This window comes from Suillus clintonianus (genome assembly GCF_016758775.1).
Source record: "Suillus clintonianus strain FC179 chromosome Unknown DEU56scaffold_99, whole genome shotgun sequence".
Taxonomy (NCBI): Eukaryota; Fungi; Basidiomycota; class Agaricomycetes; order Boletales; family Suillaceae; genus Suillus; species Suillus clintonianus.
Window position 1 is genome coordinate 63,669 of NW_024539323.1, and position 20,890 is coordinate 84,558.

The 20,890-nt window shown below is 48.1% G+C and overlaps 8 protein-coding genes across 8 annotated transcripts; 4 read left to right on the plus strand and 4 right to left on the minus strand.

Moving 5' to 3' along the window:
• Window positions 1-438: 438 nt before the first annotated feature.
• On the minus strand, window positions 439-3,348 carry DEU56DRAFT_759755 (uncharacterized protein; the record flags this gene model as incomplete). The annotated part of the gene is made up of 6 exons (XM_041350351.1): window positions 439-777; window positions 938-1,150; window positions 1,203-1,565; window positions 1,617-2,237; window positions 2,285-2,630; window positions 2,729-3,348. 6 exons carry the CDS (start codon window positions 3,346-3,348, stop codon window positions 439-441), a joined length of 2,502 nt encoding a protein of 833 aa, XP_041203974.1.
• Window positions 3,349-4,068: 720 nt separating this feature from the next.
• Window positions 4,069-4,475, plus strand: DEU56DRAFT_703100 (uncharacterized protein; the record flags this gene model as incomplete). The annotated part of the gene is made up of 2 exons (XM_041347342.1): window positions 4,069-4,285; window positions 4,342-4,475. Coding segments are annotated over 2 exons (351 nt in total), but the record flags the coding sequence as incomplete, so codon positions are not given.
• A 45-nt stretch (window positions 4,476-4,520) lies between these two features.
• DEU56DRAFT_744731 (uncharacterized protein) lies at window positions 4,521-7,317 on the plus strand (the record flags this gene model as incomplete). Its single annotated transcript, XM_041349100.1, has 7 exons — window positions 4,521-4,853; window positions 4,909-5,110; window positions 5,165-5,393; window positions 5,446-5,575; window positions 5,626-5,801; window positions 5,852-6,381; window positions 6,677-7,317. 7 exons carry the CDS (start codon window positions 4,521-4,523, stop codon window positions 7,315-7,317), a joined length of 2,241 nt encoding a protein of 746 aa, XP_041203976.1.
• A 567-nt stretch (window positions 7,318-7,884) lies between these two features.
• DEU56DRAFT_759757 (uncharacterized protein) lies at window positions 7,885-9,060 on the minus strand (the record flags this gene model as incomplete). Its single annotated transcript, XM_041350352.1, is given in 7 exon segments — window positions 7,885-8,036; window positions 8,134-8,335; window positions 8,415-8,511; window positions 8,531-8,582; window positions 8,636-8,660; window positions 8,711-8,877; window positions 8,925-9,060. The coding sequence occupies 7 exon segments, from the start codon at window positions 9,058-9,060 to the stop codon at window positions 7,885-7,887; spliced, it is 831 nt and encodes a 276-aa protein (XP_041203977.1).
• A 656-nt stretch (window positions 9,061-9,716) lies between these two features.
• Window positions 9,717-12,059, plus strand: DEU56DRAFT_597730 (uncharacterized protein). Its single transcript, XM_041347006.1, has 22 exons — window positions 9,717-9,822; window positions 9,875-9,945; window positions 10,017-10,035; window positions 10,101-10,179; window positions 10,240-10,253; window positions 10,303-10,398; window positions 10,453-10,462; window positions 10,520-10,543; window positions 10,593-10,618; window positions 10,669-10,694; window positions 10,749-10,783; window positions 10,837-10,861; window positions 10,917-10,928; window positions 10,988-11,003; window positions 11,057-11,084; window positions 11,134-11,240; window positions 11,294-11,353; window positions 11,414-11,441; window positions 11,493-11,547; window positions 11,609-11,633; window positions 11,687-11,979; window positions 12,033-12,059. The coding sequence occupies exons 2-21, from the start codon at window positions 9,912-9,914 to the stop codon at window positions 11,766-11,768; spliced, it is 801 nt and encodes a 266-aa protein (XP_041203978.1). The 5' UTR covers window positions 9,717-9,822; window positions 9,875-9,911; the 3' UTR covers window positions 11,769-11,979; window positions 12,033-12,059.
• A 351-nt stretch (window positions 12,060-12,410) lies between these two features.
• DEU56DRAFT_917102 (cytochrome P450) lies at window positions 12,411-14,461 on the minus strand (the record flags this gene model as incomplete). The annotated part of the gene is made up of 12 exons (XM_041357943.1): window positions 12,411-12,547; window positions 12,606-12,742; window positions 12,791-12,815; window positions 12,863-12,919; window positions 12,968-13,157; window positions 13,207-13,220; window positions 13,273-13,408; window positions 13,461-13,576; window positions 13,631-13,782; window positions 13,833-14,021; window positions 14,070-14,199; window positions 14,251-14,461. The coding sequence occupies 12 exons, from the start codon at window positions 14,459-14,461 to the stop codon at window positions 12,411-12,413; spliced, it is 1,494 nt and encodes a 497-aa protein (XP_041203979.1).
• Window positions 14,462-16,716: 2,255 nt separating this feature from the next.
• Window positions 16,717-18,120, minus strand: DEU56DRAFT_917103 (uncharacterized protein; the record flags this gene model as incomplete). The annotated part of the gene is made up of 4 exons (XM_041357944.1): window positions 16,717-16,807; window positions 16,942-17,320; window positions 17,372-17,521; window positions 17,574-18,120. The coding sequence occupies 4 exons, from the start codon at window positions 18,118-18,120 to the stop codon at window positions 16,717-16,719; spliced, it is 1,167 nt and encodes a 388-aa protein (XP_041203980.1).
• A 976-nt stretch (window positions 18,121-19,096) lies between these two features.
• DEU56DRAFT_917104 (uncharacterized protein) lies at window positions 19,097-20,838 on the plus strand (the record flags this gene model as incomplete). The annotated part of the gene is made up of 13 exons (XM_041357945.1): window positions 19,097-19,172; window positions 19,237-19,269; window positions 19,328-19,347; window positions 19,407-19,421; window positions 19,476-19,514; window positions 19,570-19,602; window positions 19,660-19,673; window positions 19,726-19,823; window positions 19,930-19,989; window positions 20,045-20,179; window positions 20,238-20,469; window positions 20,528-20,579; window positions 20,635-20,838. 13 exons carry the CDS (start codon window positions 19,097-19,099, stop codon window positions 20,836-20,838), a joined length of 1,011 nt encoding a protein of 336 aa, XP_041203981.1.
• Between the last annotated feature and the right edge of the window lie 52 nt (window positions 20,839-20,890).

Here is a 20,890-nt window from a genome sequence, read left to right on the forward strand (position 1 = left end):
AGTGACTCATAAGAATGGTGACACCAACTTATTATTAGCTTGCCACAAGGCAATTATAAGTGGAATAAGTAGATGCCTCCTCTCGGCGGGACCTTTTCAGTCCTTATTGTTTCACTTTTGCGCACTTATTTTGCACCTTTTTTTTGCACCAATGCAGTACATTCACTTATTTTCTACTTTGTTTGTACATTTTTGGGGACTTATTTCACACTTAGTAAGCGAAAAATGACTGCATTTCAAACAAAAGTACTAGATTAATTGAGAGAAAAGGGAGGGAAAGCTACACGAAAGTACTGGTAGGAGATATTTAAATGTACGAAAAAGTGAATAGCATGACTACTGGTAGTACACGAGACCCCGGGCCGGAAGCAGCAGTAAAACATTGACAAATTGAAGGAGTAATCTACAAATAGTAGTACCAAAAATCGTTAGTTGCGACTAGAAGCTCAAAAAGAAAAAGAACGATACCCACCAGAAGATGAGCGCACGCTCGTCATTGGAGTCGTCGTCCAAAACGACCGGCGCATTACGCCCCCTCGTGGCAGCGAGTGCCTTCGCGCGTCCCCAGAGTTCTTGGACGATTGACTCTTCGAGGCGGTTGATAGACTTCATATAGTTCCTGGTTGCTGAACCGAAGTTGGTGACCGAAAAGGCACTCCGAGAACCGCTATCCTTGCCCGTGGCTTTGTTGAGAGTGTGGGGAACCTTAACAGCCTTCCCTTTACTGTTGACGCCGAGCGTGGGGTGATGCCCGATAATTTTGAGGGCACGTTCCAACTAAAACGTGACAAATAAGTTAGCGGTACTATGAAGCGAGGGTGGAAATACACGCCGCCGCAGTGATAAGACCAATAGTGCCCCTCGCATGTGTTATATCTGTTGGACTCCTATGCCTGTTGATAGCGCCCGAAGTACTATGACCGTGCTGCACGAGGACCTCGAGAATGAGATCGGACTGAAAAGGTTTTTGGAATTTTCCATCCTCTGTAATGTGACCATACAGGAATCCCAACTTGAAGAGTAAGCTATTTGCGAAGTCTTCGCGGTCTCGATCGGTCTCGACATCATCCTGCGACAACATAAAACTCGCAAGTACCGAGACAGCGGAATGACCGATGTTATGGCGCCAGTCGGACAGCCGTTGGAGAGCCTAAGAAAAATGCAAAAATGATTAGATACAAGTAGCATCAAAAAGTACTTACTATGGCAATGACAGGTCCGGTTGTAGTGACTGTATGTGTAATATCCCCGTAAACCACGTTCCAAATGTCCTGCAGAATATCGCGGAGGGTCATCTCAGGAATAGACCAGACCTCGTCCCGATCTCCGATGGTGAGGATGAGAGTAGGTATAAACACGCTACTCCACCTAGTTGTTGCCCGATGACCTCCAGGAAGGTTTGTGATCCTGTAATGAGAGCGGGGGAGGATCTCCACTATAACCTCGTCAGGGTTCGCGGGATCAGGTGTTTCGGCGGTTGCGATACGGGAAACGCTCTGAGTGTTTTTACCGGAGGGCTTTGGCCTCTTTGCGACGGGGGCTTTGTGATTGACACCGACACCAGTCTACGGATTTCGTAGTCAGTAAGATGTCATATTAACACAATGAAAGCATACTACCCCAGATGTTACCCGCAAGGACACAGGTTTGGGTTCGGTCTTGACCACAGTCTTCTTGTGGTGATCAACGATCTCAATTTCAGATGAGGAGTCGTCCTCAATCATAGGGTCGTCCTCGCCGATCATAAGGTCGTCCTCAATCATCAGGTCGTCCTCAATCAGGTCGTCCTCCATCAGGTCGTCCTCCATCAGGTCGTCCTCGATCAGGTCGTCCTCGAGCAGGTCGTCCTCGATATCCGCGTCCTCGATATCTGCATCCTCGACATCTGCGAATTTCCGCTTTACACGTGTTGCTGGAATGGTAGGGTGGGATGTGTGGGCTTGGGCGAGAGGCCGGGGGTCAACGTCATAATACCCTTTGGGAACCTGTGCAGAAGGGGGTGGTTCGAGATCAGATTCTGAATCCGAGTCGGATTTATAAAAAACCAGGGCAGGTAGGGGAGCCTGTGCAGGTGCCTCGGCGTCCATTTCAAAATCATTGTTCGGGGTCGTGAAGGTATCATCATAGACGACGTCAGGTTCGATCGCGGCGAGCTGCTTGGGTGCCAGATGGGCATTGTGGGGGGCTAAGTTTGTGGGCACTGCAGCGCCAGGGACATTGGGAGAAATCTTGACGCCCTGCAAATACAATTAAACCATTAGAAATAAGATATAGATGAAGTCACCTGAGTAGCCCTCAATTTTGACATTCGACAAAGAGCTTGAGAGCGCTCCATTGATTCGTCTAAATCATCGTCATCAAACGGGGTAGAAATAGCAAGACCTGTCAATTTGTCAGCCCCAGCATCAAAATTGCTACTGATTGACGTGAGCGGGGCACTGCTGCTACTGATAGTGGTTCCCCTGGTGAGCTTAGAGGAGGGAGCAGAACTAGAGATAGCGGACTCCTGGATGGAAGACGCTGCAGAATGTCTGGCCTTGGAGGACGGCTTTGAACCGCCAGCGGGAATGTTCGATTGCCAGTCCGGGATACGCCCAGCAAGTTGGAATTTTTTAGGAGCCGGTATAGAGCTATCAGCATCAATATCACGGACCATGAGATTGAAAAAAAAAAGAGTTGTTTCAGTCAGATAGAGCCTCATGGTTAAGGTAAGAAATAAACGCCTTACACATCAGACACTTGGTTATCATGATCACGTGCCTCTGTTGATTCATCGATAAGGCCTGCTGCTTCAATCGCATTTCTCACTGGCGTCTTCACTGGGATTACTTTCCTCCCCTTCGTTTTGCGTGTCCCTGGCACTTGCGCCTCCAACTCCTGTTCACTCCCAGGATTCCCGATGTCAGCACCAGCTGTCATTTTACCTTTAGCCCTGCCGCCCTTGACTTTGGCACCAACAGCCTTATCGGCACCAACATCCTTATCGGCGACAATGCCTGCACCTTCCTGACCACCCGCCGTAGTCATGTTGGAGGTGTCTGAGGCTTTCACGCCCTTCTTTACTGGGCGTGGACGAGGATGACTTGGCTTGGGTGCATCAGCACGCATTGCAGCTTGGTCGGTCTCCATCTGTTTCTGAAATGTGGCAACGCGCTTATGCTTTTCTTGCACAGCTGTTTCACTTGCCTCCTTTGCTTCTTTTTCAAGCTGGTCGTCAGCGGACTTTTGAGCTTTGGTACGTCTCTTTGCGTGGCCTTCACCCCCAGTCAGAATATGTCCTGGATGCTGAGTAGCATTTTTAGCTCGAGTTGTCATGCGTTTCGGAACTGCGCTGGCAGGCTGAGACATGGTATTGATGGATGGGTTGGAAGGCTGAAGAAATTCGAGGGCGATGGTGGTTGACAACAAGGTGAGTTTTGTCACATTTCTTGATAATGTAGTCTAAGCTGACTCTGAATAAATACATCGACCCTACCTACAGTCATGCCCCGGTGCTACTACCTATTAGTTTAGTGTGACCCTTCTGCAGCTGCTATTGACGTTGGGGACTGCATCAATTTTTCCAAAACCTTTCCAGTACACGCATCAAATTGTTCCAACACTTTTCCTGGATGTCAAAGTTCGCCCATGCCATTTCGACGCAGCAACGTCAATGTTAGCCGAGACATTTCGCCGAGAGGAAAGTTTCCCACCCCGCTAGTACGTCAATTTTCACCATGACTTTTCCATTATGGCTTGAACATCAATATTTACTAGGACTTTTCCAGTTAAATTTGGTCTAGGGTCTGTTTCAGATGCTCAAGTCTGGCCTAAGTTTGCACATCAAACCTAATTTTGGGCACATTGGGCACATTGGTGCTGGTGATTACGGTTGAATGTGTCGGCCTTCGGAATCCTCTTCAATCATTGATTCCAACAGCCCCGCCTGTAGCGCATATGCCTCCCCGCCGTTCTCACAATCTCCTTCGGCTTCCATGCCTAGCTCCAGCCTGCACACGCTGGTTTCGAAATCAGTCAGGTCGCACCCAACACATGCGGGCGCTCCACCCAACTTTACCTGCTTCAGGACCGCCCCCGCAGGATCCTCCCCTACTATCTCAGTCACCACCCCACCATCGAGACTTTTCACCACCCCCTCCGGGTTTCTCACCACCCCCTCCGGATTTCGCACAGCCGCCCCAGTCATTGCCTCCCATACTCCCTGAGCGAATTCACGAGGATACTGATGCAGAATTCACTGACGCAAGTGAGCGTTACTATCGTACCCACCATTCAATGCTAAACGGTAAGTTCCCTTCAATCTGTCAGTACTCTGTTTTTGACTCAGATTTACTACCTTAGGACGACCATGCACGGCCGAGGGAGCATTTCTGCCGTATGGTACCCCACCAACTCCCGTGCCACCAAAGTCTCCTGTTGATTGGAGTCCATATCGCAATAGAACAGAATTTGAGATGGCAGAGTTCGCATTCAAAAAGTGCCACATGTCTACAAACAACTTGGATTTCCTATGCGACTTAATGGCTGCGACTCTCGCAAAACACCGTGACACCCCTCCATTCACCGATCACAAAGATCTACACAACGTCATTGATGCGACACAACTTGGCGACGTCCCCTGGCAATGTTTCTCGGTTCAATACACAGGAGAACGCCCTGAGGTTGTCCCGCCGTGGATGGATGATGAATTTGAGGTCTGGTATAGGGATCCCCGTGAGATGGCGCACAACATATTGGCCAACCCTACCTACAAGGACGAAATTGACTATGTGCCATTTCGTGAGTATAATGCATCGGACGACATGCACCGATGGAAAGACTTTATGTCTGGAGATTGGGCATGGCATCAGGCGGTACGTATTTAATCTATCACTATTATTTCTCGGGACATGCTAATGTTCTATAAAGGATGCCATATCAAAAGATCCAGAAACCCGTGGATCTACTTTAGTCCCAATCATTCTCGGTAGTGACAAGACTACTGTCTCCGTTGGCACTGGTAACAACGAATACTATCCACTCTATGCCTCGATCGGTAACGTACGCAACAATGTGCGGCGCGCTCACCGAGATGCTCTTGTTATCATCGGTTTCCTCGCTATACCCAAAAGTATGTGTGCTAATTATTTACATTTTATTATGCCCCATCTGAATGGCGCCCCAGCTGACAAGAAGTATGCTAAAGACGACGTGTTTCGGATATTTCGTCGTCAGCTATTCCACAGCTCACTATCCACAATTCTCTCCAGCCTGAAACCTGCGATGACTGAGTATGAGGTTGTGCGCTGTGGAGACGGTCATTTTCGACGCATTATATACAGCTTAGGACCCTACATTGCAGATTACGAAGAACAACTGGTGTTATCCTGCATTGTTAAACGTTGGTGCCCAAAGTGAGTATGAGAACTTGCAATTGGTGTCCATTCATACTGACAATACTTGTAGATGTATCGCACTTCGAACAGACCTTGATAGTGGTGGTGCGTACCGCTGTCGCGAGCATACCGATTTCATGGTCAATGAACTACACGGGGATATATTGTGGGATGAATATGGTATCATTGGCGATCTCGTTGTGAGCAGAACCGGCCGCTCTTCAATACCACACTAATTTGTTTTGTATAGCCATTTACGAATGACTTCCCCCGAGCTGACATCCATGAATTGCTATCGTTCGACCTCCTCCACCAGCTAATAAAAGGCGCTTTCAAAGATCATCTCGTCGACTGGGTAGCAAAGTACCTCAAGGCTGTGCATGGTACCAGAAGGGCGGACGAGATCATGAGCGACATAGATCGCAGGTATGTCACCTCGCTCGCTGGCTCAATCTCATTCTCTAACAATAAGTCAGAGTTGCTGCTGTAGCATCATTCTCAGGTTTACGACGATTTCCTCAAGGCCGTGACTTCAAACAGTGGACAGGCGATGATTCAAAAGCGCTCATGAAGGTCTTTCTTCCGGCTATTGAAGGCCACGTACCTGAAGACATGGTGCGTGCGTTCCGCGCATTGTTAGAATTTTGCTACCTTGTGCGGCGCAATGTCATAACCGAAGATACCTTGAATCAGATTCAAGACGCGCTTCATCGTTTTCATCGCTATCGCAAGATATTTGATGTTGTCGTTCCTACCTTCTCGCTCCCCCGCCAGCACTCGATGACTCATTACACAGACATGATACGACTCTTCGGTGCCCCAAATGGCCTATGTTCTTCAATCACGGAATCAAAACATATCAAGGCGGTAAAGGAGCCCTGGCGGTGGTCGAGCAAGCACAATGCTCTTGGTCAGATGCTTGTGACCAATCAACGCCTTGACAAGCTCGCAGCATCACGAGTGGACTTCGATGCGCGAGGGATGCTGACTGGTACTGTTTTATCAAGTGTTTTGGCCGTTCTTGGTAAGTTTTCTATATCTGATTGTCTCCTTGTATACTTATCAGCAATATACAGCGGCAGATGAAGATAGACTAGCTGCACCTGCTATCGCCGCGCCACAACCAGATGCCCATACCATTGAACCGCAACCAGAAAACGATACCGACGACAGTGAAATAGTTGATGGTCCAACCGTACTCGCTTATGTATCGCTCGCCAAAACTCCTCGTAAGTAATATCACGCAATGTCCAAGCTGTGAGCTCACTTGTGTCACACAGAACGAAAACGGGCACATACAGTAGCAGCATTGGCACTTGAAGTCGCTGTTCCGGATCTGCGACGTCTCATTCGACACTTTCTGTTCTCTCAGCTCTACCCCAATGATCCTCGCGACCTCGAAGATGTCCCAGCCGCTAGCTGCCCTAGACATGAAGGCAAGCTCCAGGTCTTCAATTCGGCTGCTGCAACATTCTATGCTCCCAGCGATCCAAGTGGCATTGGCGGCATGCGACGCGAACACGTCCGTGCATGCCCACTCTGGAGGAACGAGTACCCACGCAATGATTGTGTGTTCATCAACACTGATTCAAATGCTGAAGGAATGCGAGGACTCGAAATCGCGAGAGTGATATGTTTCTTTTCTTTCAAACACGACTGGGAAGTATACTCATGCGTTCTCATCCAATGGTTCGACAAGATTGGTGATTGTGCCGATGAAGACACTGGCATGTGGATGGTCCGTCCAAGTCTTCATGAGGATGGCTCCCGGAACCTCGCTGTCATTCATATTGAGACAGTCTACCGTGCAGCACACCTGATACCTGTCTACGGCTCTGAGTACATCCCTCACTCCCTCAAGTTCTATCATTCCTATGATTCTTTCCGTTCATTTTATGTCAACAAATACGCTGATCACCATGCCTTCGAGATAGCGTCCTGACCGCCACACGTGACATAGGTAGGTCCTCAATTCAATCCTCAGTCCGTTGCTAATGGTCAAATCAACCCCGATAGAATGTTCAACTTATCGACACTCGGTGTCTCCGCCTTTGACAAGCCCCCCTCGAGGACAATCGAATCAGAACTCCAACTGCTTCCAGAGTCCGAGCGTGACTCGCAACACACTGAGTTTGCGATCTTCGTGGTACACAACAAGCTCAAGAGTCCCCTGCTCCGAACGGGACACCTTCAGTACCCCTAGCTTCGAATCCCGCGAACCAATCAGCCGTCAGGCTTGCACTGTCAATGAGAAGGCCGGTCACCAGACTTCCACTGAGTCCTGGGGTATGGGTCCTCAATTCAATCCTCAGTCCGTTGCTAATCGGTCACCAGACTTCCGCTGAGTCCTGGGGTATGGGTCCTCAATAACGGGACACCTTCAGTACCCCTAGCTTCGAATCCCGCGAACCAATCAGCCGTCAGGCTTGCGCTGTCAATGAGATGGCCGGTCACCAGACTTCCACTGAGTCCTGGGGTATGGGTCCTCAATTCAATCCTCAGTCCGTTGCTAATCGGTCACCAGACTTCCGCTGAGTCCTGGGGTATGGGTCCTCAATAACGGGACACCTTCAGTACCCCTAGCTTCGAATCCCGCGAACCAATCAGCCGTCAGGCTTGCGCTGTCAATGAGATGGCCGGTCACCAGACTTCCACTGAGTCCTGGGGTATGGGTCCTCAATTCAATCCTCAGTCCGTTGCTAATCGGTCACCAGACTTCCGCTGAGTCCTGGGGTATGGGTCCTCAATAACGGGACACCTTCAGTACCCCTAGCTTCGAATCCCGCGAACCAATCAGCCGTCAGGCTTGCGCTGTCAATGAGAAGGCCGGTCACCAGACTTCCGCTGAGTCCTGTGGTACTGGTCGCGCTGTTGCACGTATTCCTCGTGTCGGTCCTACCATCACTCACAAGCGAGTGATCGAGGAATTTGGCGAGCGCAATTGGACCCCCCCTCCCCACCTAACATCACTCACAAATGAACGATTAAGGAATTTAGTGAGCACAATTGGACCCCCCCTCCCCACCTACCATCACTCACAAGCGAGCGATCGAGGAATTTGGCGAGCGTTCGAAGAATTCGGCGAGCGTTCGAAGAATTTGGTGAGCATATGTCATTCGTGACGGATTCATGTACGCTGATGATACAATTTTTACAGGTCGACTACGTTAACAAGCGCATTGGCATGCCGCATCACCACAACAACACCTTCAAATAATCGGTAAGTTCGCGACTCGTCAGTTACGAGCTATTTTACTCACCATCGTCTGCAGAAACAGCGTCACGCTACGTTCGAGCGGGGCGTTCCATCTCCTCGATTCCTACGCCTCATCCACCTCCTCAATCTCTTCCACAACCCCAGTGGGGCCTCCACCTGAGCCACCTGAGCTACTGGCTGCCTCCGCCCTTGCATCCGCCCTTGCATCCGCCCTTGCATCCGCCCTTGCCCGCGATACACACCGGTATGTGTTGTTTTGCGGGTCCCAGTGTACCTTACTAACGTCTACAAACATTTTCAGGGTCAATATCATAACGAGCTGGAGTACGTACTGGATCTTGGGGGCCCATTGCGCTCGAGATCGTGTTGATCGCTGATATCAACGAGTCGTTGGTGTTTGATCAGCGGTAGTAGCTGGTATCGAGACGGGCGCTTCACCGTCTTCCCTTTTTGGAAAGCGAGTCCCATCTCTAACAGCGTGCCCTATGATACTAGTAGTACTACTATATTGTAATTTACTTGTTCACTCTAGGCTTTTTCAGCTTTTCAGCTTTTTTCAATTGTATGCCTTTTCACGCGCTTTTACTTGTGTGCTTCAACTTGCCGCCTTTCCGGCGCTTTTGTGTCACGCGCTTACTTTTCGTACTTGTGAAATCCAGGGCCACAAGTGAATAAGTGTACATAAGTCAATTAAAGGTGGGAATAATATTTAGAATTTTAAGCAAGCGAGCGCCGAGTAATGTGTGAATTTACTGATGTGGGGCAGCATCGCAATCGATAGGCTGAAGGGAAATCATTGATCCGCGGGCTGCGGCTTAGTACTCAACACCACTCATACGTCAAACCCTGAAGCTTTACTGAACGTCTGATTGATGGAAAAAGGAAATGTTGTAATCAGTAGCGGCGGACTACGTATACTTAAGTAACAAGAGCTTAGATGCCGTGTCTGAGTTCAGATAACTGGGCTGACCGTTAGAAGTGGAAGGCCTCACCCAGGGCCTTGCGCAACGCAGGCTCACCGTTGGTTCAGCATGTAACGGCACTGCCAGGGGTCTTTCATCATCTGTACGACATTCAAGTTGCCTGTGTGTACATATTTGATCTTGTATATTTATTTCGTGTCGAATTCTTTTTTAACGTTTCATTCGAGAACTTTGAGTTTCAATTGAGTCGACGTCGTGCACGTCAGGGCCAATAATACTAGTACCCTACATATTGCCCATGGTATAAGTAAGTGGATGCAGTGTACCTTAACTGGTTTTGTGTAACCTCTCCGGTGTAGCGACACTGAGCCGCCTTCCTCCCAGCTCTCAGCATTGATGGACACGTCTGCATTTAAAATTCAGTTCATAGGTAAGAGCAGAGTATCAATGTTTGTGCTGATTACCTGCTTACTGAGTACATGTCAACGTTCAAACTTTCAGGGTTGACAATCTCTTTTGTGTCAGTCTGTCCTAGCAGTTGCCAAAAACATTTATCGGACTCTGACTTGAATGGCTTTCTAATAGGCAACTAGGTGTTGCTGTCGCCCAGGGGTTCTCTTATCATCGAACCTTCCCTCGTGACAAACGGCTGCTCAAGTATCTTGTGAGTGATGCATGCCAACAGTATAACTTCGAGTTCTATCTTTTGACTGAGGATATTCAGGTTGTCACTGTCTTGTTCGTTTTCTACCATGCTTATCGTATACGTTATTTCATCATTAGCCAGGACTTTGAATACCGCCGCGACGCTATTGACCAGCTTCATGTACTGGTCGTTTTTCTCCAACTGTTTTCGAAGTAAATCCCCAAAGTGTCAGGCGTGGTGAGCTGTCTCACATGCATCTCATGATGGATTCCAGTTTTAACGCGGTTGCAGGGACACGGCGGTGAGCAAGATATCTTTACTCTTTGACCGTACCCAACTTGAACTCCGCCTGCGGCAGTCGATGGTTCTTCTCTTCGTGGCTGTGAGTTCCAAAAACGTGCTCGGGATGATCTATTTACCTTTTTTTCCAGTATACCGTACCATTCATTGTGCAAAGGTACCACGATGATTGCTGTTATGAGTGACGCTTACCTCTTGGCGGTGCAGTTTTTATTGTCACCGTGTGTGGATAAGTAAGTCATCATGTTTTGTTTATATGCTGCTGGTTTATTCAGTTGTGCATGCAGTCAGCGACAAAAACATCTACGTCACAATACCGATAGTATGTGTTTATCGGATTGTCGAGATCGATAAACTCACGTTGGTGAACAATAGGTTTTACTCGCAGCTTCGTCTTATGGTGAGTCCCATTGTCCACTACATCTCGGCTGTCATTTAACGCTTTTTCATGATAGCGCTCGGTTTGGGTTAGTTGGTTGTGACAGCCTAACTCATTTATGTGACTGACGAGTTTCTTTGCGCTCAGTACTTATTCCATCACAGTGAGTTTTTTTCTTGGTAAATATCGAAGAACCTAGTTGAGCAACATATACAGGAAGTCCGGAGCTTTCGCGAGCAATGCAGTACGTCTGAACATTTCTTCTAAAGGCTCTCCTGATATCTTTTTGGCAGATGCTCAAAATCTCCACCGCAGGAACATTTCAGAGCGTTGTGTGTGACTCCATGATCAGCCTTTCCGTGTACTTTTACCTACGTCCCGGACGATCTGGTGTCCGGCGGTAAGTCAATGTGCTACAACTTAACCGCTGAAGTACTCACAAGTGCAATGTAGCACAGACACCCGTATCCGGAGCATAACAAAGAATTTCATCAGCATGGGTTTTTTGACATGGCAAGTGTTGTACCGCCTTGATGCGAGCACTGCTAAACATCTCATTTCGTGACCTGACAGTTTGCTGGCCTTCAGCATATGCATCTTGGTACGCAGCATCCATTTATGCAAAACTTCTCAACTAAGTGACAACCCGCAGTACTGGGCAAACTCGTTTGCTGCCATCGGAGGTGTGGCCATGGTTCTCAGAAACTGTGAGTGATGTTTTCTCCCGAGTTACCGTCGTTGAAGTCTGAGATGGCATGAACCAAACAGCCTATGCAAATTCAGTGCTGGCCATGTACGTGAAACTACGAGCCGATCATCCACACTGACTCATGGTACAACTACTAGACTTAACGCCAGAAAGCCACTTGCTAGGCATCAAAGTCTCGAAATTGAACTTCCAACGATTACAGTGCGCGGTTCGAGATAAAGCGGTTCCAAATTTGTGTTCTTGTGAACATAATAGCTACGAGAACATGCCATCTTCGTATGTTCGTTGCGCCCGCAATGCATGCCGGTGAAAGTCAAATACCTAATACATAAGTCCCGGGTAATTTCCCAAAGACTCGCATATGCTGCTCTACGCGGCTGTCGGATAGAGACCCCAGATGTTTACATTATTCTTTTGCATACAATGAATTGTCAGTCGCCCTTCCCCATATAACTTGGTACCCATGTCGCTCAGTCGTTCCAGTCAGATAATATTCAACATACCCAGGTCCTGAATATAAGATCGCGGTGAAATACCGCACAACCATAAACGTCATGAGCCAAAACAATCAATGAAAATGGTCTGGTTTGAAATACAAGTACAACGAAGGCCCGAAAAGAGCGGCAAAGGACAGCATACATGTAGCCTGAGTGATTGGAAGCGTGCCTCAGGTGGTAAGAGCATAAGAAAGGAACATAGAAGATTCTTTCACTATATGCATATTACACTCCGAGTCAGAAAACATCCATAGCTCCCGAACGGGTACCGGAACGTGCTGAAATACTGCAAGGGAAGGCTACAACGAAGCTAAATCATAGAACTGTCAGTAACGGGAGGGTGGAATGACATTAGGAAATGCGATTACTGAGTGAATCCAGTCGTGAATTGAGGGGTGAAGTCGATCGCTTTGCCCTGGTCATCTTTGCGGGAAGAAAATTCAACAGTGGCCAACGCGGTCACAATAGCAGACCACAAAGAGGCATCAGCAGCATACCGGCCTGATCAAAGAATATTAATATCTCAACTCGTCACATGTTATATGGGATCCCAACCCACCTGCACATGCACGTCGGCCTGAGCCAAAAATGTATTCAGCAGGGTTATCGTCTGTCAACGCACCGTTGGCGTCCATGAACCTGTCTGGTTTAAAACAAGTTGAATCAGGGTACCGCTTTTCATCCCGTGTAATAGCCCTGCAGTATAAGGTTAGGAACTCGAATACTGGGGAGAGTTTATCTGACCATATATTGTATATGACGGTGGCTCCTGACGTGCAGTATTATAAACGATTTTCCCATAAAAAAACAGCAAACCTTTTGGAATAAAGTAACCATCGTATATATCGTCGCTTGAAGTAGCATGAGGCACGCCTATAATATCATCGTCAAAAAGGCGAACCATTCAGCGAGGAAGATTACCTAGAGGTCCAATAGGGTGCCATCGCAAAGTCTCACGCAGAACTGATTCGACGTAGGGTAGTGATGCCCTATCTTCAAACGTAGGTAAGCGATCTCTTCCAATTACTGAGTCGATCTCTGCTTGTGCGCGTCTTTGAGCGTCTGGGTAAGATACCATGGCGAGAGCAAAAGCCATCAACGTCGAAGTAGTCTGTGAAGGGGTTGAGCAGCAGGTATTATGGTTCGGGACATCCGCTGACCGTGTCAGTTGAACCTGCAGCATTTTTGTCAAGAGCATAACATTCCTCGTGTAAAAGACAACAAACCTATAATTGCAGTAACAGCAGCTTTCTTCAAGGCAGACTCAAAGATTGGTTTGGATGCCTCATCTTGCTTCTCCATCCGTTGCAAACTTTCTGCTACCATCGACTTAGACAATTGCTCATGTGGCGAGCTATCGGCCTTGGAAAAAATAAAATCGGTGCCTGGGACCCAGCTAGTAACAGATGCTTACCATGTGCTGCTGCGTATATTGAAATGGCATCTCTCTCAACTCTGTCGTGCCATTGGTCGAAATTTGAGCATCGCGTTTGAGTGAGGATCCCCAACACCAGTCAGGTAGCTTTAGTACTGCGTGAGAGTACAGAATGTCAACTCTTTCTCATCGAAAAGTGCGGAACTCACAGAAGGGGAAGGTTTTGAGCAAGACTGCTCTCTCTTGGGTCATCACAGCAATGCCTAGGTCCGATACACTTTCTAGGAGTCGAACTAGAGGATCATCACGAGCACTGGTCTGGTAGCCATATACAACTGACATCGCAACGGATGACGAGAATCTGTGGACAGTTTAATAATCAATCAATATTTACCAAACACATTGGCTGACGTTGCGAAGTGGGAATGATAATGTTGAGGGTCATCAATTAGATTGACAACCATTTCACGAGCGCGTCTCATTTGCATTGGGCGAAACTTTACTGCAGACTCGGGACGGAAAGTTTGGTGGAAGATTCGTCGGCAACGACGCCATTCATCATTATACCTCATGAACCCAAAGTTGCTGGACCAGCCGAACCTGCCTGCACCTCAGACTGATAGAATAGAAGAATATAAAAAAACATACGGCTCGAGTGTGGCTATGTATGGCCGATCGGAGTAAATGCGAGAACGCTTGTCCAGTAAGGTTTTTGCAATGTGCTGAGAATTGATCACGATCGCATCCTGGTCCAGGATTCGCACATATACCAAATCCCCTGACAGAACGATTTGCACCACAAAATGGATCAAACTGTCTGTCCACGTACCATAAGCAGCATGCCATCGAGTGTAAGTCAACCAAGGTTCTTTAGTATTAATAGATAGGACATTCCCTAGCAGTGGGAGTGGCACTGGTCCAGGGGGAAGGGGAGGTTTGTTCTGTCTGTTCTCTATGAACCGCCCGAGGGCAGTAACGACAACAAAGGAAATAGGTAAGATGGCGAGGATGGCAAGCCGATCATCAACTGCAGGGACCATGGTTAGAGCAGTACGTGGGTGGACATCCAAAGGACGAATGGACCTTATAATTGCACGAGGAGATACTTATCTCTGGCGTCTGATATGATATTATAGTTGTTCCAGTGGAAGCTCGGTTAAGTTACAGTTGCGGACAAGCAAGGTCAACAATATTGATAGCGGCTTTCAAGGTAAGAGCCGAACTTCGAGCTGTCCTGCGCCTATTATGTATGTAGGCAAAGTTTGCGAGCAAAAACGATATCTTTTCTTCCCCTGCGAAGAAAGAAAATCTGCACCAAACAGCACCTCGCCAAGCGATGGAACTTCGAACACACTAGCACCGGGCGTAGCGATTTTGAGAGGGCGTTTAACGCGACTGTGACGCGGAGTTCAAAACACGGCATGATGGATGATGGATGTTCAAGTCATGGCTTGATCAACTGCGGCCAAAAATCGGGTGTTGCCGTGAAAGTCTTCTGTTCGAACTCCTCTGAGCGCTTGTCTTCGGCTTTTTCACACCCTTGACACGACACTAGGGGATTAAGAATGGCTGATGAAAGATGAGAAACGGTTCCAGAGATTGTGACATGACTTCTCAGAAACCGCTCTCCTTCACCAGGCATCCGTGGCTACCTCATCTTCTCCAACAACCGAGTACTCACCAATTGCAAACCGTCCATCGCAGTCATACAGATCCTCGATTATATCATAACCGCACTCCAAACTCTTGCTGGATCTCTCTCGAGTGCGATGGTCTTGATTGAGAGTTCAATCATCCCGGGCGCACTCTGGAATGCCTAGAAACAGGACACCCAGGCACCGAATATCAGTTTATAGCTCAAAGGACTCTACGCAAAACGCAGGGGAAAAGACGAATCGCGACGTACGTACTATTTTTCATCAAAAAAAGCAAACCTTTCACCAAAGTGCCTACCATTCATAAGTGAATTCCGCGTTGGCTTGAAGCGCCCGCGACAAACTTACATCCACGGGCCATCCTACTCGTACCGCAATCGTACATCACGATTGTGTGGACTTGTATAATACATCCTGCTGGTACGATGTAGGAAGTGGCTATTTCTATTTTACAGCGTACCATGAATCACCACTCCCTGCGCCGTTGGTCCATCAACTCGAACCAAAACACCCTTGTCAGCTTTCTCCCCACTCTGAGTGTCCCTTCAACTATAATGTCTCCTCTGATAGTCGAAAGTACATGCGGAGTCGGGGATGAACGAGCACGGATAACGAACATCATCGACGATCTTATAGGAAAAGGACTGCGCGGAGCGCAGGGAATTCGAAAAGACGTCGTACTCAACAAACACAATCAGCCAAAAACTTTCTTGTTCTCCCTCCGGCGCTTGAGATGGTGTGTGTTGATACCTCTACCGCTTCGAGCGCACGAGAGTGGTAGCAGAACATGGATAACGAAGACGATGGGAGGCAGGGCCAATCAGTCAGGCTGCATAGAGGGAGCTGGGAAATTCTACACTGACAGAGATAACAATTGAAGCTTGAAAGTAGCTGCGTTCGAGTTAAACATAAAGTGATTATCTATCTCCTCGACGCACTGTATAGATAGATAGGTCATCAGTTCATACATCATAGGGTACAGTGTATAGTATCAACTTGAATCAAATTGAATTAAAAACCATTTCCCCCAACTCCGAAAACGACGATGCCCTTCCTGTGCGACAAGCGTCGGAAACTCCCTTGTTTTCCCTCATGCGTTGAAGAAGTAGAGAAAAAGACAACCACTCTGCTCCGAACGCACTCGTGATCGGGGGAGGAGTGTGTATGAGGAAAGCGTGGGCAATGCATGTTAGGGAGGAGCTCTACGCATCGCACGACAATCAGGCTAGTGGGAGGGACTCTACGCATGGCAGATAATAGAGCACGTATCGCAGATCGCAGGCCTCACGTCGCAGATAATAGGGCAAGGGGAAAAACAGGATGTGCTCTTTTATCAGTCTTGACACCTCAAGACCCCGCTAACAGATGATACAACTCCCTCCCTCCGCCTTCTCCAATCTTGCGTCCAGTCGTGCGTGAAGTGTGCCGTCGGCCGCGAGGTAGGGTGTGTTACTGTTGTGGGTTTTGTTAGCGTCGCTTGGTCCGGGGTGGGTGATGAAGGGCGCATGGAAGGAGGGAAATGAAGTAGAGAAGGGGTGGGTTGAACGAAACAGAAAAGGGAAGAAACGAAGCGAAAAAGCAGATTGGAGGAACAGAGTAAATCGGAACAAAGGTAGAAACAACATAGGTAGAGCAAGCACTCACTCCCACCCAAGATCATCGCTCAACACCCCAATCAGCGCATTCGTATAGTGTGTGCTTTCCTCGGACCACGTAGCTGATTGCGGAGGTCTGCAGGGTTTCGGTGAGCTGGATATGCGTGTTCGTGATATCGTCAGGCAAACGAATGGTGCAGGGGAGAGAACAGATATCAATGGAACAAATCGTCAGCCCATACAACACAATACACCAAAAACAAAACCCACCTAGGACCATTACCCCGCCCAAGTTCCAACACACTAAACACAGACTCATCCGATGTGCGATGAGCCAGGCGATTCGTAGATCGAAGTGGTATCACGAGAGGCGACTTTACAGGATGAGTAGGGGAGTTAGGTACCGGTGTCGAAACAAGAGATGGGTATATTGAGTGGACTGGTGAAGATGGCTCGGAGGAAAGTAAGTCTGGTATTGAGGACGATAGAGGACGGAACACGTCGATGACGAGTCTTCCATCTACGAATGTAGGCGGGCTGTGCTCCATGAGGCCGAGTGCGACTTGCCAGGGTCCACTTCCTGCACCACGTGAGCTGGATGAGGGTGAAGGGGAGGGAGAAGAGAAGAATGTGAGTGACCATATGCGTCCTGCAGAATGGGTGAGTACGACGAGGATGAAAATAATGAGAGAGCACTCACCTCGTGCAATAAACTCCACACCGACCAAACCAGCCACGCGCATTCGTTTTTGCCAGAGCCTTATTTTGATAGATGCGCTGAAAGCTGCTTCACCATCGACCTCATGGACGTCGATGTCATCCGCGGATGTGCAGCCTAGAACAAGGGCATCTGTGTCTTATGCGTCAGCCCAACACCACAGAAGGTAAAACAGCGTATTCACCTGCTCTAAGAGTAGTCATAAAAGGCAGCTCTCCCCTGCGTAGTTTTCCGAATAAAACCTGATCGCCACTCGCGAGACATGCAAGACGGACATCTGCAACGCACGAATTGTTAAGTGGACCTGCGTATTGGAGCATGTCAGGGAGGATGTGAGTGTGACGGTTGAGAATGGCCCAGTAGATGGGTGTGTGTCCCTCAAAGGTGGGTTGTTGGAGGAGGGTGGAGAAGGAAGATGGAGTTAGGGCAGATGCGCATGAAGCTAGGATAGGCGTAGCAGCAGAGTAATCAGAGGTGGTGGTAGCAACGAGATCGCGGATGAGGGAGATGACTGTTTGGCGGGTTTGTTTGGTGCGAGCGTTGGGAAGTAGGGAGAACCATGAACTGGTCGTTGAGGATGATGAAGAAGCTGTAGGGCGGGTAGACGCTGTAGGCGGCGAATGACGAGGTTTCTCATCTATGACAGTAGACAAAGAGGCAATCGTGTCATAAGAGGGAGGTAAGTCAACATCGTTGTCGGCGTCGTCCGGGTATTTGTCGAGCAAGACCATCTCGGCGCTAATCGACGCGTTGAAAAACACCAAAGTTATAGTGAGAGAAATGCGGAGGACGCCGTGAGCTGCGGGCTACGCAGACGCTGCGCAACATGGGCGCTTACTTGCTGCGCCCATCATAGCCTCTGCACGCTGCGAACGTTTGTGATCACATGGGGGCGGCAGTACTAGTAGTAGTGGGGAAGTTTAACTTGGTCACGAGTTGGGGTTTAACTTATATCCGTATACGGTCGCAATCAAACCGTGGTAGGGCATACAGCCATCGGAGGCCCAGAGTTATTCGAACCACTCTAGCATCAACGTCCCACGGAACACACTTCTCATCAACCATCTTTACCCAGTCACGATGGTGGGTCTACGGTCCAAATCAGCATCGGCAATTACGCAAATGTCCACCATCAATCTGTTCAGAGCCTCTGCATATCTGCTACGTATAGCCTTGAAATAAGGATTCCCTCATAAGTACTAGTCTTGCGAGTGCTATACGGAGCCCGCCGTCACCGCATTATTATTATTATTATTATTAGATGATATCTAGGAAAGATCATCAATGGCCACGCCGATCCGCCGAAGTAGACATTGACTCAGGTGTTCCTACTAGTTTGTCTCTCTATCCTGATGTTGCAAATGTCACTCTGACACATCACGATGGTCCGTTCTCTGTCACTACACGGCTCAGATATAATGAAGTCCTGTGGTTGGTCTACGTCAATTGATAGCAAACTTTTCGTGATTACTGATGGAACTGATGCAGAATCCCCAAATAGCAAGTTTCATCACGAATAGATCTTTTGGTGTTCAAATCTTCCGCGTCAAAGTTCTTCGAACGATGGGTTCTCACACTACTGTTCGCTTTCTACTTCCTGTGGTCAATCAAAATTGTGATTCGAGAAACAGCCACTGCCAAGCCTGATCACTATTAAAATGCTGGATGGTGATGTGTCTGCACAAACTCCATACGCCCCATCCCGATATGACCTACATCGTCTCAAATGATCCCGCTTGGTGGTCGTTCCTCAGCTATGGTCGCTTTTTTAGCTATTTTGTAGGTTCGTAGAGAGCAAGTGGCATGTCGATGTTGACTTCTCACTATCATTGACCGTCGTTTCACAGTTGCATCCTTTGCTGTGGTGGTATACGATTGGGGTGAGCGAGAAAATACTTTCTGAGGGGATCGTTGATATGTAAGTATACGGTACTCAAGCATTAACATTCACACAAGAGGTAAGTCAATGTCATGACCTGCGCAGCCATCTCACATCTCACTAAGAATGCTCTTACAGTTCGAACTTATCTGGGTGAGCAAAGTCCTAATCAGATGCAAATAGGATAATGTGGTTGACTTCGGGCAGAGGCAACGCTGGTCCTTCATGACCATTCTTTATGTTTGTGTACGTTATGTTATGAGCGCAGTTGACATCTTGTGCTGACCCCAACATATGCTAGGTGCGCTACATTGGAATATTGTATTCTCTGTATGTTTGTTAGGCTAACACATTGACACTGCATTGTACTGATACTATATCTCGTAAACAGCGCCTACTTACTATGTACGTATCCCCGAATACACTCTATTCATTTCTTCTGACTGGCAACATGTAGCGTCTCTCCCAGTCCCGATGACAGACATAGTGGGTATTCAGCACCGACGTGTGACGTTCCCATTCCCATTCAACCACTAAGTGCACTACTACACAGGGGTGAGTCCAAAAGTTCGATGTGTTGGTACAGCATAATGACCGCGACAGCTGTAAGTTCATTTGAAGTATCGAATTCATCAATGCACATCTAACGCTGAGTTTTCAGGCAATGTTCTTTATTTCGTACATATGTGGATACCTGTTGTCGTCAATGCCATGCTGGGCGGTGAGCTCACTTGCTGTACCATACTGAAACTGACTTGACTGAAATATCATGCAAGTCATCCTGATGACTCGGATACACGCCATGTATGGGCAATCCAGAAAGATACTCATCGTTCTCGCCATACTCTTGCTGGTTTCCACAATCGCCACCGGAGTTATGACGGTAATTGGAAATCTGGGTTTTTCAGGGGGTAAGCTTTAATTATTCATGACAACCTTGAGCACACAGGACTCATGGTCAAATACCAGGGGAGGCCGTGCTCTCTGGTTTCCATATGTGTATCTTCGAATTGGACGCAAGCGCGAATGATCTGAATGACGACATGTTGATACCCACCGCTACATGGGAAATCCTTGTCTTTTTTCTTGCAGTCTGGATTGTTATAAAACACTTCCGTGAACTGCGACAATTGCACAGAGGATCGACCATTGGAGACTGTTTCACGGTGCTAATACAAAGTCATGCGTGGTACTTTCTAGCGTGAGCGCGGTGATTTGTATGTTGCTATCTGGTTTTGCTGAAGTTTCGCATGCGCTAGCTTCGTTGTCGTGGAATGCTTCGCTCTTGGTTCATTGTCTCCAACTCTCATGGTGCGTTGACCTGCGACTGGCGCCTGCAATTGACCAGTCCTGATCATGCCTACAGTACTCATCTGCTTTGGGAGCTGCTGTTTTTGGTGGCGTTTTCACTATTGCTGTGGGGTTCCAGATGTGTGTGTTGGGACCACGTCTGATTCTCAGTGTTCGTGAATATAACGCTAAGATCGTGGCCGAGTCCGACGAGGGAACACACATGACGTCCATTGCTTTCCAGGCCGGTGGAGACGTATTGACTGGCGGAGATGTGTAGCAGTAGAAACCATCCAAGTGATCAACCCCGGATATTAGGCAGGGATTATGTA

What these genes read in the sequence shown, in the direction of transcription:
- DEU56DRAFT_597730 (XM_041347006.1), top strand. Translation starts at nt 9,912, where the DNA reads ATGGACACGTCTGCATTTAAAATTCAGTTCATAG. An exon ending in TTGTCACCGTGTGTGGATAA is followed by an intron (nt 10,695 to 10,748) that starts GTAAGTCATCAT and finishes TTGTGCATGCAG; the next exon opens with TCAGCGACAAAAACATCTAC. An exon ending in GGACGATCTGGTGTCCGGCG is followed by an intron (nt 11,241 to 11,293) that starts GTAAGTCAATGT and finishes AGTGCAATGTAG; the next exon opens with CACAGACACCCGTATCCGGA.